Source organism: Hyperoodon ampullatus (assembly GCF_949752795.1).
Source record: "Hyperoodon ampullatus genome assembly, chromosome: 7".
Taxonomy (NCBI): Eukaryota; Metazoa; Chordata; class Mammalia; order Artiodactyla; family Ziphiidae; genus Hyperoodon; species Hyperoodon ampullatus.
The window spans coordinates 58,776,950-58,791,524 of record NC_136920.1 but is presented as its reverse complement, the minus strand read 5'-3'; the positions used below and the strand labels follow the sequence as shown (position 1 = coordinate 58,791,524).

General features: G+C 40.7%; 1 protein-coding gene across 1 annotated transcript in view; it reads left to right on the top strand.

Moving 5' to 3' along the window:
• Positions 1–14,575, top strand: part of PAAF1 (proteasomal ATPase associated factor 1) — a 47,621-nt gene that overhangs the window by 19,000 nt on the left and 14,046 nt on the right. The window contains exons 5-7 of the mRNA XM_079708025.1: positions 3,427–3,525; positions 4,151–4,301; positions 12,478–12,672. Of these exons, the coding sequence (XP_079564151.1) occupies positions 3,427–3,525; positions 4,151–4,301; positions 12,478–12,672 (445 nt within the window). The remainder of the gene's footprint in view (positions 1–3,426; positions 3,526–4,150; positions 4,302–12,477; positions 12,673–14,575) is intronic.

The following is a 14,575-nucleotide window of genomic DNA, read 5'->3' as shown; positions in this document are numbered from 1 at the left end:
CTGGGTCTTAGCGTTGAGATGGAGGTCTCTGGGAGAGCTTTCGCCATTTGATATTACGTGGAGCTGGGAGGTCTCTGGTTGACCAATGTCCTGAGCTCGGCTCTCCCACCTTAGAGGTACAGGCCTTACACCCAGCCGGAGCACCAAGACCCTGTCAGCCACATGGCTCAGAAGAAAAGGAAGGAAAAAAAGAAAGAAAGAAAGAAAAAAATAAAATAAAGTTATTAAAATAAAAAAATTATTAAAAATAAAAAACATTAAAAAGTAATAAAAAAGGGGGGAAAGAAAGAAAGAAGAGAGCAAGCAAACTGAAAAACAAATCCACCAATGATAAGAAGCACTAAAAACTATACTAAAAAACAAAAAACAAAACCACAAAAAAAACAGATAGACAGAACCATAGGACAAATGGTAAAAGCAAAGCTATACAGACAAAATCACACAAAGAAGCATACACATACACACTCACAAAAAGAGAGAAAGGAAAAAGAAGTATATATCTTTTGGGAAGTCTGAGATCTTCTGCCAGCGTTTGGTAGGTGCTCTGTAGAAGTTGTTCCACATGTAGGTATATTTGTGATGTATTTGTGGGGAGGATGGTGATCTCCACATCTTACTCCTCCACCATTTTGAAGGTCTGTGAGTTGTCATCTTTATCCAGTATTTAGGAATGCTCCATTGATCTGTCTGTTCTTTTGCTGTAACTAAGGAATAGATCTTTAGCTTTAGGCTCTGACCTAGGTTTGTATCCTAGCTCTGCTCTTTCCCCTTGGGGAAATTAAACTACCTCTTAAACCTCAGATTTCTCACCAGTACTTAAAGATTTTTGAGTGGATTATATGAGAGTAGTGTCTGTTACATGTCTGGCACATAATAGCTAGCTATTCAATAAATGTTAGTTCTCTTTCCTCTTTCTCTTTAATAAAAATCTGGAGGAAGGAGACAACTGGTATGATGTATAATCTACTTTTCAGTTTTCTATCACTTTGGAAGAATAGATAGTTCAGACTTAATTACTTTTTAGGTCTAGGAACTAGGGCCCCAAAGATATGTAACTGAGATAAATAACACAATATCCCTGTCCTCTCCAGGAAGAGTATATTAACTGAGAGGGTACCAAATAATATATCAGAGTTTCTCAACCTTGGCAGTATTGACATTTTAAGCTAGATAATTCTTTTTTGTAGGGGGCTGTTCTGTGCACTGTAGGATGTTTAGCTGCATCACTGGCCTCTAGCTACAAGTTGTCCATTGGACATCGCCCCCAGTTGTGACTACTAAAAATGTTTACAGACACCACCAAACGTCCCCCCAGAAACAAATTGCCCCTGGTTGACAACCACTATGATATATTAAGTTGGCCAAAAAGTTCGTTTGGATTTTTCTATAACATCTTATGGCAAAAACCCAAATGAACTTTTTGGCCAACCCAATATAAACATAGAAGCTGAAGACCACTGGGGGAGGAAGTGGTGAACTCCTTGGGGAGTTGGGAAAACCATTTACCTTTTGAGGAGTGGGTCATTTTTAAAAAAATAATTAATTGTCCCTTTATTCTATTTCTTATTCTCCCTTTCTCTTATTTGAGCTCATTATTAGGTGATTCACCCATTTATTAATCACCTACTATATTCCAGATACTCTTCTGGGCACTGGGTCTATATAGTAATGGATAGACCTGTGGTATAGAGCCTGTATTCTAGGGTGTGGGTCCAGACAGGATTTGCCAATGACTTGGATATGAGATGTGAGAAAATGAGGAGTTGGGATAATTCCAAAAATTTTGGCCTGAGAATTGGGTAAATTCTGGTGTCATTTACTTGGGGGACAAGTAGTTGCATTGGTAGGGAGTGGGGGAAATAAGAGTCCTGTTTTGGACATGTTAAGTTTCAGGTATCCACTATAAAGCCAAAGATAGATGCCTAGCAGGCAGTTGGATAGATGGCGCCCGAGTCAGGAAAGAGGTTGGGCTGTATTGCTTTAGGGATTAAATTGACTTCAGAGTGAGTAGGAAAGTGTTTAAATATGTTTTGTTTCTGGGACCTTTGAATGGGGACAGTAGCTGGTCTCATTGATACAGGTCAGATGGCTTTACTTTCTTATCTAGTGTTGATGAGCTGCTTCATCCCTCTTCCCAAACTGTTATTAGGTATTTGTTAAGTAGTTACTCTGTACATAGCCTGTGATTTGTGTGAGAAAGTGCTGGACATGGTTCTGACACTTATAAAGCTCATCATGTAGTTGGGGAGCCAGAATAGAGTTGAACTTGACAGTACTGGTAGTAAGATTTAAGGCCCAGGATTAGGGTGGTAGCAGTGGTGTTGGAGAAGAAAGATCTGAGAAATGTCTCCTACACTAGAATGTGAGAGCAGTATCCACCAATGAGAAGCTAGGAGCAGAATGGGATTATTATGAGGATCAAATGATTCAGTGTATTTGAAAATGTTTTATAAATGATAAAACATGATATAAATGTTAATTGTTGTCATAATCCTTAAAATTAAAAGAACTACAATTAAGTTAATGGTCCTTTTATTGAGGAACCAAAATAAAGAAGAAAAAGTCTTAGAAAGGGTTAGAGTTGACCCATATATCCCTCTAGTTTTTGCCAGACCTATTCATTATGGCTTAATTGACATAGAAATGTAAAGTGGAAGGTTGAATAATTAAAGACAAAGTTCCTATTTTTTTTGTTTTTTGTTTTTGAAAGTTCCTACTTTTTAAAAATAATTTAGGTCATATTGGAATCATAGTTGCTGGGAATATGACTGTGATTATGTATCTCAGTCTTACATTTCTGCAATATTTGCAACTGGGTGTTTTTAATAAAAAGGGGATATTATGTATGCATGTATTGATATATGAAAGAGACTTGGCATTCTGATCATGGCTTATTCATGAAGTGATTCCTAATATTGAAATTGCATAAGTGAATTTGAGAATTTTTCTATTACTTATTCTGAAATACACACACAGACAGTTAAGATTTTACAGAGGGAATGTAAAGTAGTAAATTGGAAGCATCTTTGCTTTTCCTTGAATCCTGGTGCATCTTGGAAATCTGTCTTTTTGTGTAAGTGGGTTCCTAAGAATTAGGAGAGGTATCTTAATTTTAAAATAAAATAGCAAAAGATAGAAACTATGGAAATGATATGGGAATAAGTAACTTTATAGCTGAAGCAGGAGATTATAGATGACTACAAGAATAGTTTTTTGTTTCGAGAAATAAAGGGTTTTGGCTCCAGCCTTGTTGGGAGATTGGTGATGATAACTCAGCCTTCATATGAAACACATGTCCTTTGTGTTGGGAAGCATAGGCTTGAAGAAGTCTTAGAGGAGTGTGAAATGAGAGAGGTTTATAACATATTTCAAGGGAAGAAGAACATTTCGTTATTTGTAACAGTGGTTGTTTTGTCGTTTAAACAGATAACATGCCTGGACATTTCCAGTGGAGGAGGCCTTGGTGTGTCTTCTAGTACCGATGGGAGCATGAAGATCTGGCAGGCTTCCAATGGAGAGCTCAGAGTAAAGGCTTTGTGTACACTTTTAGGGTGGTCTGAGAAACCTTAGACTGGGCCGTGGAAAGAAGAGTGGCCCATTCTGAAAATGTAGGAACACTGCACTTCAGTTGATCTTTGTTCTTCCATTTGTTAATCTGAGAACCATGCTCAAGTTTGGTGATTTGCCAGAACAGATTGGGGCTGGAACAGTGGAAGAGCCAGGCTAGTGAATGTCTGTGGGTGGATGGGATGAACTGCCTTCAGTGACCCATTTCTAAGACAGAGTAGCTAGGCTGTTACACTGACTAGGTGGCTGAGCCCCCCAACCTGTACAGAGGATTTTAAGAAAAGACAAGTAAAAGAGCCCTCAAGCCTCCTCAGCTCCTTATATGTAGAACTAGACTTAGGGATGGCTATGAGAGCTATGGAATCCAAATTCACAACATTTGCAGCCAAAGCCCAGGAAAGGGAGCCAACAGCTCTAAGAACATTACCTGGTATACAGATGAACTAAAGAGATTCTTTGGACCTCTTTTGTTTTAAAATGCAGCATGTAGATATATCATTTACAGGACTAAGGATATGGGAGGTAAGAGAACATCAAGGGATGGACAAGAGAACTAGCATGGAATTTTCTTTTGTTTTTCCAGAGAGTATTGGAAGGACATGTGTTTGATGTGAATTGTTGCAGGTTTTTCCCATCAGGCCTTGTGGTTCTGAGTGGGGGAATGGATGCCCAGCTGAAGATCTGGTCAGCTGAAGATGCTAGCTGTGTGGTGACCTTCAAAGGTCACAAAGGAGGTATGAAGAGTGATTTCTCCTAAAGGTTTCTCTAATGATCCCCAGAAATGAATCACCAAAAAGATAGAAACAGAATCCAGTTATCCACAAAAACACAAGTAATTCATCCAACTGGCCATTTAAATGAACTGGTATTTCCCCAAGGATTAGAAATTCCTTTCCTTCTCAGTCTTATTATTGCTATCTAGAATTAACTAACTTACATAGATCGTTGTTTTCCACAATTGATAAGAGGAAAAAAGCCTCCATAGGAGATCATCTCCTTGTGTGCTGGGGAGAAAAGAGAGAGAGGTATGCCCACTATTTCACATTAGTCCTTTGGCTGAGGTGATAGTAAAAGCTGTGTTGCAAACAGCTGCATCACCAGACATCAGATAGACCTTGGTATTGATGGTCGATTCCTGTGGATTTAAATCACAGTTCAGTTTTTTAAAATGGATTAACCATATAACCTGTTGATACCAGATTGTGGAGACAGAGTGAGAACATCTTCCCTCTGTAACTGATTGGTTGCTTTGTTGGGAAAAAAAGTTAATTTAGAGATGTTTTATCCTTAATTTGGAATGTTTAAAAAAATGATAAATATGTCATTCTTATTTTTACAAGTTTGGATATTTTTGAAAATGTAATAACATCCCCAAATAATTTCTTACCTTGATCCCTCCTTTGGGACCATAATACACATCATCTCACCACTCATTTGGGAATTTATTATGTATTTGCCCTATACTTATGGTATTTAACCCAGTGTTTTTGCCTTATGTACCTGACTATATTATAAATAGCTTGTGTGTAGAGGTTGATTTTTTTTAAGTTTTAGTATTTCTTTATAATGGTTTGTCAGATTACATACAGATCATCTAGCAAACACATGTTAACCTTAGCAAATAAATGGGTTTTTGGGCTTCCCTGGTGGCGCAGTGGTTGAGAGTCCGTCTGCCGATGCAGGGGACATGGGTTCATGCCCCGGTCCGGGAAGATCCCACATGCCACGGAGCGGCTGGGCCCGTGAGCCATGGCCGCTGAGCCTGTGCGTCCGGAGCCTGTGCTCCGCAACGGGAGAGGCCACAACAGTGAGAGGCCCGCGTAACAAAAAAATAAAAAAATAAAAAAATGAGTTTTCTTCTGAAACTTAAGTACATGGGTGCATTGAAAGGGAATAGAAGGAATATATAGAGCCTTCTTCACGTTCAGTCCAAAGAACTGACAGGTCCGAGGAGTCAAAGCAGCCTGCACTGTTGGGGAATCCAGGAGCCAAAACTGTCTAGAAGAAGAACACTGAGGGATTCACCTTAGATCTGGCAACCTTGAAGATTCAAGGCATGGGGGACCTTTCCAGTGGAACAAGGCATAGCTCTGCATGTTGAACTTAACAAGATGCATATTTAACATCCGTGCACACTTAACTTCAGAATACCTTTGGATTACTGTAGTTACTGACTGTGCCCTCCACATGAATCCTGAGTCTCCCAAATGTTCCTCAGTTCTCCTTAAGAATCCATGTGTGTCACTTAGCTTAGGGTGAACTGTAGAGTGTTTGTTGATCTGATTTAAGCTTTTATTCATATAGTTGTTCCATTCTTTTGGCCTTGTGAGAAAGTTCTGGGGTGGGGGTAGGCGCTTCTCCAGAGTATTAACAACCCTTACTTTTGTTTCCTTGAGAGGGTCGTTATTTATTTATTTATTTATTTATTTATTTTTGCGGTATGCGGGCCTCTCCCCGTTGTGGCCTCTCCCGCTGTGGAGCGCAGGCTCAGCGGCCATGGCTCACGGGCCGCTGCGCGGCATGTGGGATCTTCCTGGACCGGGGCACGAACCCGCATCCCCTGCATCGGCAGACGGACTCGCAACCACTGCGCCACCAGGGAAGCCCTTGTTTTTTTTTTTTTTTAATTAGATTGAACAGAAATGATAAGCTTTAGGGGAAATTGCATGAATTCAGATCCAGGTTAATGTCTGTCAGGTCTTGAATGCTTCTCTCCAGTTAGTTCTATAAAGGAGCCCCGGGTTTGGGGTTGCCCATTCTTCAAAAGTATGGAGCCAAAATCAAGATTAATCTCCAATAACAGTGGCATATATGGGTCACTGTCTTTACCTAGTTGACTTCCAGTTTGCTTTGTGTGGCTCCTTTTTTACAGTCTCTTTAGTTCTGAGATTTTTAAGCATTTTAATAAAAGTCATGAACCACATGAAAAACAGAAGAATTATTATTTGCATTTGTGATCTTTAGTGTTTTCACAAGTGGTGACTAAATAAGAGAAGCAGAAGATAGTGTTGAAGTGAACATGGTCTTTTATTGCCTAGGTAAGTCTTGGCAAGCAAGACATAAAAGGAAGACTGGACTGAACATTACCTGATGCTTATTGCAAAGAATCGTTTGGACACTAATAGAGCAGCTCTGTATAAAGATCTGTTATAAAGGATAACCTTTCGTTAGCTTAATTAAGTCCCTGGCTTGCTTACTGCTTCTGGTATATGGAAACATGATAGTAAGGGAGCCAGTACAGTAGAGTGGCAAAGCATAGTATTTGGAGACATACAAATCTTCGTTTAAATCTTAATTCTTCCATTTAAAGTCTGGGAAGCCTTAGAAAGTTGCTTAACTTTTCTGAGCCTTACTTCCTCATATGTAAAATGGGGATAATAGTATTAAATGAAATAGTGCACATGAGAGATTTAGTATAATCCCTGGTATGTAATAAGTGCACATTGAATGCTATTATTGTTCATAAAAAATATGACACTATACTTTAAACCCTGCCAGGAAGGTTGAACCTTGTGATGTTTTAACATACTTGTCAAATGTGAAAAGCAGAAATTGTTATTTCTAATACAGTAGACATTTTTTATCTTAGTTGATATGTAATTGGTCTTTTCTAATACTTTTAGATATATGTTTTATATTTATTTAAAGGATTAGTGTGTTCTTAAGCAGAGGTAAGATTTTTGTAAATCTGTCTAATGAAAACATAAACTGAAAGCAGTGTTCTATTTGTAATATATGAGTTTACTAAGTAGCTCTAAAATGTACTTTGATCAGTTTGAAAATTTTTAATTGACCAGGCCATTTAATTAAGGTTGGTGAATTTGGAGATATATATTCATAATCTTAATTCTTTGTAATAAGCACCAGGTCTTTCATAATCTGTGAAAACACTGAGACCAAATGAAACACCATTTCAGTTGATTGGTTGAGGTTTTTTGCTCACCAAGGTAGGAAAGATGCTTACATTTGAGAAACCAGGTTGCATTCTTTTCAAACTCTTATATACTTTCTCTGAAATAGGATATGCTGCCTCCAAGTAATAGGTGCTTCAAGGCTCATTATTTTCTGAGATTTGAATAGAGTAAACTTGTTAAAAAACCTGCCTAGAAATATGAAATTTGCTCTGTTTCTTACTAATACTTATTTCAGTCATAGTTTCATCTAACATTATTCTTATTTCCCAGACTTTGGCTATGATGTTTATATGTGAATCAGCTGAATCTTTTCTTGAATGCACATTTTTTTTCATCTTCGTTTATATGTTGAGGACTTCTGTCTGTTTGATTTGATATCTAAAGCCTTTGTAGCTCTGCTAGGTCTTAGCTATGGCTACTTCTCTTACAAAGGCATTCCTGCTACTTTCATAGCTTCTTCTTAAGGTAATTCCTCACAGATTCCTGCTCCTGTAAGGCTTCTCTTTCTTTTATTCTTGTCACCTAAGAGTAAAGAGACCCACACTGGATGCCACTGTGTTGTAAGTGACATTTTATTAGAGAGGGAGTGATAGTTTTCCACTCTACTTTCATAAAAAAGGAAAACTTCCTAGATGGCAGCTCTTTACTGAGTATTAGTTGAAATTTGTACACAGTTAATACCATTCACAGCTCCCTAGCCACAGCTGTAGCATCCTGCCTTGGATACATATTTTTCAGAACTTTTTTTTTTTTTAAGTTTGCATCACTTCCATGGAACTCAGCATTTTTAAATAGTGGTTGGAACTTCCCAATAAAGACATAAACAGATCTTTGATGGCTTAGTAAGAGCTGAAGCCCCTTCCTTATGTTCCTATTGGTGATTCCTTAAGATTCTTGAAAGATCTAAGATCCTTTTCTAGGTAGAATGCTGAGTGTGTTATGGAGATAGAGTGGAAAGGTGGATTTTCTAAACTCAAGGTACTTTATGATTACAAAATATGTTGTAAATAAGAAACATAAAATAGCAACAAGATATGTTGCCTCCTTAGATCTGCTTCTGAGGGAAAGACTACTTTTAAAAACTTATCTAGGCTAACACAACACTGTAAAGCAACCACATTCCAATAAAAATGAATTTAAAAAACTAACATATAGGGCTTCCCTGGTGGCGCAGTGGTTGAGAGTCCGCCTGCCGATGCAGGGGACACGGGTTCGTGCCCCGGTCTGGGAAGATCCCACATGCCGCGGAGCGGCTGGGCCCGTGAGCCATGGCCGTTGAGCCTGCGCGTCCGGAGCCTGTGCTCTGCAACGGGAGAGGCCACAACAGTGAGAGGCCCACATACCGCAAAAAACAAAACAAAACAAAACAAAAAAAACATATAACCAAAAATAAATAAATAAAAGCTTATCTATATGGCCTTCATCCAGGAGATATATAAGTACAAGGATTGCATTTTATTTTTCCAACAACTGTAACCAGCTATATAAATTGTATTTAGTTTTTATTTTAAATTGGATATATTTGGAAACTTACCCTGTGAATTAGGTCCCACCTGAGAAAATCATATTTTATCAAACAGGCCCTAAATTGGCTACTTTTTAAATTTGTGGCATTTTTATGAATTCATCTTTTTTCTGAAAAGGGCTTTCAAAGTGAAATTTCCACTGAGAGTTGAGGCATGTGGTTAACTGCATTGCTCATCCATCACTTGTACCTTATATTGAGTTTTTGTAGAGTTTTTGTCAAGGTTTGTATATCTGAAGTCATCTCGTCTTGAGCAGAATGGGAGCAAGCCAGGGCACTAGTTTACTAAGTAACCTTTGATCAGGTACTCTTATTACTCGGCCTGCAAGTGTTTATTGGGCACCTATAATAAGATAATTAAATGGGTTTTAATAAAGCAAGTACTAGCCCTGCCTGTATCACCATAGGGCCAGACTCCCTTTTTACTCTACAGTCCTATGTTGTCGCATATATGCCTCTGAAACTTTATGTCCTTGACTGTCTCTGCCTTTTTACACTGTGTGCTCCTGAGGCCAGGGATCATAGCAAATAGTCAGATAAGGGGTGACAAAGGGCTTCAAAAGTCATAAAATCTGTGGACATTTTGGATATTATAACACTGCATCTTACTTGATCTTTTTTAGCAGATGGTCCCCTGTCGAGGTATGGTACAGGGGCCCAGGAGATGTGTATACTCAGCTTCCTGCTGGGCTTCTCTAACACTGCTCTGGCAAAAGTGGAGCACTGGCTCACGCTACCTGTCTGCAAACAGGTGAGGTAGAAGCTCAGCTTCCCCTTGACCTTGCTGACACCTTCCTGGTAAAAATGGGGCACCATCTTGCATCACCTCAACTTGCACCACCACTTCCTTTCCTCCAAGTGGGCTTGAAAGCTCTGTTTCCTGCTGACTGACAACAGGGGATGGGTTGGGGAAAGTGGAGTGCTACTTCCCTTTCCCTCATGTTTTACCTCTTTCCCCCATTGGTGCTGGGTGAGAGTAGAGGCCCAGCTCCCCGCTGACAGTACCCTGCCAGGCCTGGTCAGCGTCACTGGGTGGGGGAAATTGGAGAGCTGTCTCCTGCTTCCGTGGGGGTTGAGGTAGAAATCACTCCCTGTTCAGCCCCACTGAATCTTTGGGAGAGGGGAGGTAGCAGTTTTTCTGTTGCTGTTTGAGTAAGACGGATATTGCCAAAAAGGTTTTCTGTACTGTTAGGCCACCCTTTTCTCAGTCTTCTGCCTAGAGGCAACAGACTTTTCTTGGAGTTGTTTGGTGGTGGTTTTTTGTTTTTAATTTGTGCCTGTTTTTTTTTTTTTTTTTTTTTTAGTTCTATGTTAGAGGCTTCTGCAGTGTCCTGTCTAGGATATATGGGAGGCAGTAAGGAAATCCAGGGAACTCATTGCCCTGTTGTTCTTCAAGTCCTGAGGTCCCTAGGTGGACTGCTTTCTTCTTTACATCTTTCAGCCTTCTTGTGTTTGTTTGTTGTCTTACGTCCAGGGTTTTTTAGTTGTAAGGGGAGGACCTGGGAGGAATGGGACTACTCCATCTTGGCCAGATGAGAAGTCACTCCTTTTTTACGATTAGCTCCCAATGGAAGCAGCAGGATCTTTTAAGACAGTGATTTTCACACTGAACTGTCTAGGATGTCTACTTAATTTTTGTTGAAAAAACAGGTTTTATACGACCCAGCAATCCCACTACTGGGCATGTACCCTGAGAAAACGATAATTCACAAAGAGTCATGTTGGGCTTCCCTGGTGGCGCAGTGGTTAAGAATCTGCCTGACAATTCAGGGGACACGGGTTCAAGCCCTGGTCTGGGAAGATCCCACATGCTGCGGAGCAACTAAGCCCGTGTGCCACAACTACTGAGCCTATGCTCTAGAGCCTGTGAGCCACAGCTCCTGAGCCCACATGCCACAACTAGTGAAGCCCACCCTCCTAGAGCCTGTACTCCTCAACAAGAGGAGCCACTGCAATGAGAAGCCCATGTACCACAACGAAGAGTAGCCCCCGCTTGCCACAACTAGAGAAAAGCCCTCGCGCAGCAATGAAGACCCAATGCAGCCATAAATTAAAAAAAAAAAAAGAGTCATGTACCACAATGTTCATTGCAGCACTATTTACAATAGCCTGGACATGGAAGCAACCTAAGTGTCCATCGACAGATGAATGGATAAAGAAGATGTGGCACATATATACAATGGAATATTACTCAGCTATAAAAAGAAGTGAAATTGAGTTATTTGTAATGAGGTGGGTGGACCTAGAGTCTGTCATACAGGGTGAAATAAATCAGAAAGAGCAAAACAGATACCGTATGGTAACATATATGGAATCTAAAAAAAAAAAAACGGTTTTGAAGAACCTAGGGACAGGACAGGAATAAAGATGTAGAGGTGGAGAAGGGGCTTGAGGACACGTGGAGGGGGAAGGGTAAGCCGGGACGAAGTGAGAGAGTGGCATGGACATATATACACTACCAAATGTAAAATAGATAGCTAGTAGAAAGCAGCCACATAGCACAGGGAGATCAGCTCAGTGCTTTGTGACCACCTAGAGGGGTGGGATAGGGAGGATGGGAGGGAGACACAAGTGGGAGGGGATATGGGGATATATGTATGTATATGTATAGCTGACTCACTTTGTTATACAGCAGAAACTAACACACCATTGTAAAGCAATTATACTCCAGTAAAGATTTTTTTAAAAAATAAATGAATTTAGGGCCTCCCTGGTGGCGCAGTGGTTGAGAGTCCGCCTGCCGATGCAGGGGATACGGGTTCGTGCCCCGGTCTGGGAGGATCCCATATGCCGCGGAGCGGCTGGGCCCGTGAGCCATGGCTGCTGAGCCTGCGCATCCGGAGCCTGTGCTCCGCAACGGGAGAGGCCACAACAGTGAGAGGCCCGCATACCACAAAAAAAAAAAAAAAAAAAAAAAAAAAAAAAAAAAAAAATAAATGAATTTAAAAAAAACAGGTTCTGGGGCTTCCCTGGTGGCGCAGTGGTTGAGAGTCCGCCTGCCGATGCAGGGGACACGGGTTCGTGCCCCGGTCTGGGAGGATCCCACATGCCGCGGAGCGGCTGGGCCCGTGAGCCATGGCCACTGAGCCTGTGCTCCGGAGCCTGTGCTCCGCAAGGGGAGAGGCCACAGCAGTGAGAGGCCCGCCTACCGCAAAAAAAAAAAAAAAAAAAAAAAAACAGGTTCTAAGCCAAAATAATAACTTGAAAACCACTGCTCTAGAAAACCATATGCCACTAAAAATTAAATCCAAAGCTTCTTTTCCATGTCTGTCTCTTGCAGCTAGTCATTGGGAAACAGGGACCCTGTTCTGTTTATTTCTGTTTTTCTGGCACTTGGATGTGCCCAGCCTGTAGTACATATCCAGTACTTGTTTGTGAAGGAATAGAGTCATTTATGCATATCCGTCTTCTCTGCCCTTGTAGTTCCTTTACTACCTACTCCATCTTAGGGTCTTTTTTTTCTCTTGCCAGGTATCCTGGATACAGCCATTGTTGATCGGGGGAAGAATGTAGTATCTGGTTCTCGAGACGGGACAGCACGACTTTGGGACTGTGGGCGCTCAGCCTGCTTGGGAGTCATTGCCGACTGTGGGTCTTCCATCAACGGAGTGGCTGTGGGTACTGCTGACAACTCTATAAACCTCGGCTCCCCTGAGCAGATGCCCAGTGAGTTGATTGATAACAGTATATGAATTTATTTTGTTTCCTTATATTCCTTCAGTGTTTGCCTTAGTTTCTCCTTTTCTTCCTCGTTCTCTCCTGCTCTGTAGCTGGTATTTCCATTTTTACCATAAGATTAATATTTGTTGCATATCTACTATGTTTCTGTTGCTTTGGAATCTACAAAGGAAGTATATGTCATAGTTACTGCATTTGAGTAAGTACAGTTTAATTTAGCAGATGAGACTAATGCCTATAAAACAGAGAACAATAAAATTTTGGCTGAAGTAACTTAGTGATTCACTTAATGCAAATATAATGGTTTTTTGGAAGAAGAGAGTGTTTTAGGTCAGTATAGATGAGAGGTGTCACAAAAGAAGTTGAACCTTGAAGGATGGATTCAAGTTGAACAGACAAGAATGGGAAGGATGGGAGAATGGGAACTAGGGCAGGGGTAGAGGTAAGGGCAGTTCACATTAAAATAGTGTGGAGAAGGGCTTCCCTGGTGGCGCAGTGGTTGAGAGTCCACCTGCCGATGCAGAGGACACGGGTTCATGTCCTGGTCCAGGAGGATCCCGCATGCCGCGGAGTGGCTAGGCCCATGAGCCATGGCCACTGAGCCTGTGTGTCCGAAGCCTGTGCTCTGCAGCGGGAGGGGCCACAACAGTGAGAGGCCTGCGTACTGCAAAAAAATAAATAAATTTAAAAAATAAAAAATAAAAAAAATAAAATAGTGTGGAGGTAAAATTGACTATTGGGTAGAGATATGCTTTGTTGGGCCAGAAGTTGGCATAAGCATAGTAGGGGGAAATAGGTGAGTAGAGTGATAGCTCTGGTTGAGTCAGAATGATAAAGGTCCTAATAAGGCAGCTTGCATTCTTTTCTTATTTTCCTATGATTATAACATACTTGCTTCTCTGTTTCCATAGGACTGTTTTTCTACCATCATCTCTGCTTCTCGCATTTTTTTTTTAAAAAGGCTTTATTTTTTAGAGCAGTTGGTCCACATGAAATTGAGCAGATAGAGTTCTTGTATACCCTCTGCCCACACACCTGCACACCCTCCCCTGTTATCAGCATCCCCCACCAGAGTGGTACTTTTGTTACAATTGATAGACCTAAACTGACACATCATTATCACTCAAAGTTCAAGGTTTAAATTAGGATTCACTCTTGATGTTGTATATTCTGTGGGTTTGGACAAATGTATAATGACATGTATTTATCATTCTAGTATCATGCAGGAGTTTCACTGCCTGAAAAATCCCTTTTGCTGCACCAATTCGTCCTTTCATCCCCTATAACCTTTGGCAACCACTGATATTTTTACTGTCTTCATGGTTTTGCCTTTTCCAGAATGTTGCAGTTGAAATCATAAACTATGTAGCCTTTTCAGATTGGTTTCTTTCACTTAGTAATATGCATTTAGGGTTCCTCCATGTCTTTTCATGCATTGTTACCTCATTTCTTTTTTTCCATTCATTTATTTATTTATTTTTAAATGTTTTTCAGAGGGGGCTTTCTCTAGTTGTGGCGAGTGGGGGCTACTCTTTGTTGCAGTGCATGGACTTCTCATTGCAGTGCATGGACTTCTCATTACGGTTGCTTCTCTTGTTGCAGAGCACGGGCTCTAGGCACACAGGCTTCAGTAGTTGTGGCGTGCAAGCTCAGTAGTTGTGGTGCACGGGCTTAGTTGCTCCGCGGCATGTGGGATCTTCCCGGACCAGGGCTCGAACCCATGTCCCTTGTGTTGGCAGGTGTATTCTTATCCACTGCGCCACCAGGGAAGTCCTTGATACCTCATTTTTTTAAGCATTGAACAATATTCCATTGTCTGAATGTACCTCAGTTTATCTATTCATTCATCTACTGGAGGACATCTTGGTTGTTTCCAAGTTTGGACAATTAT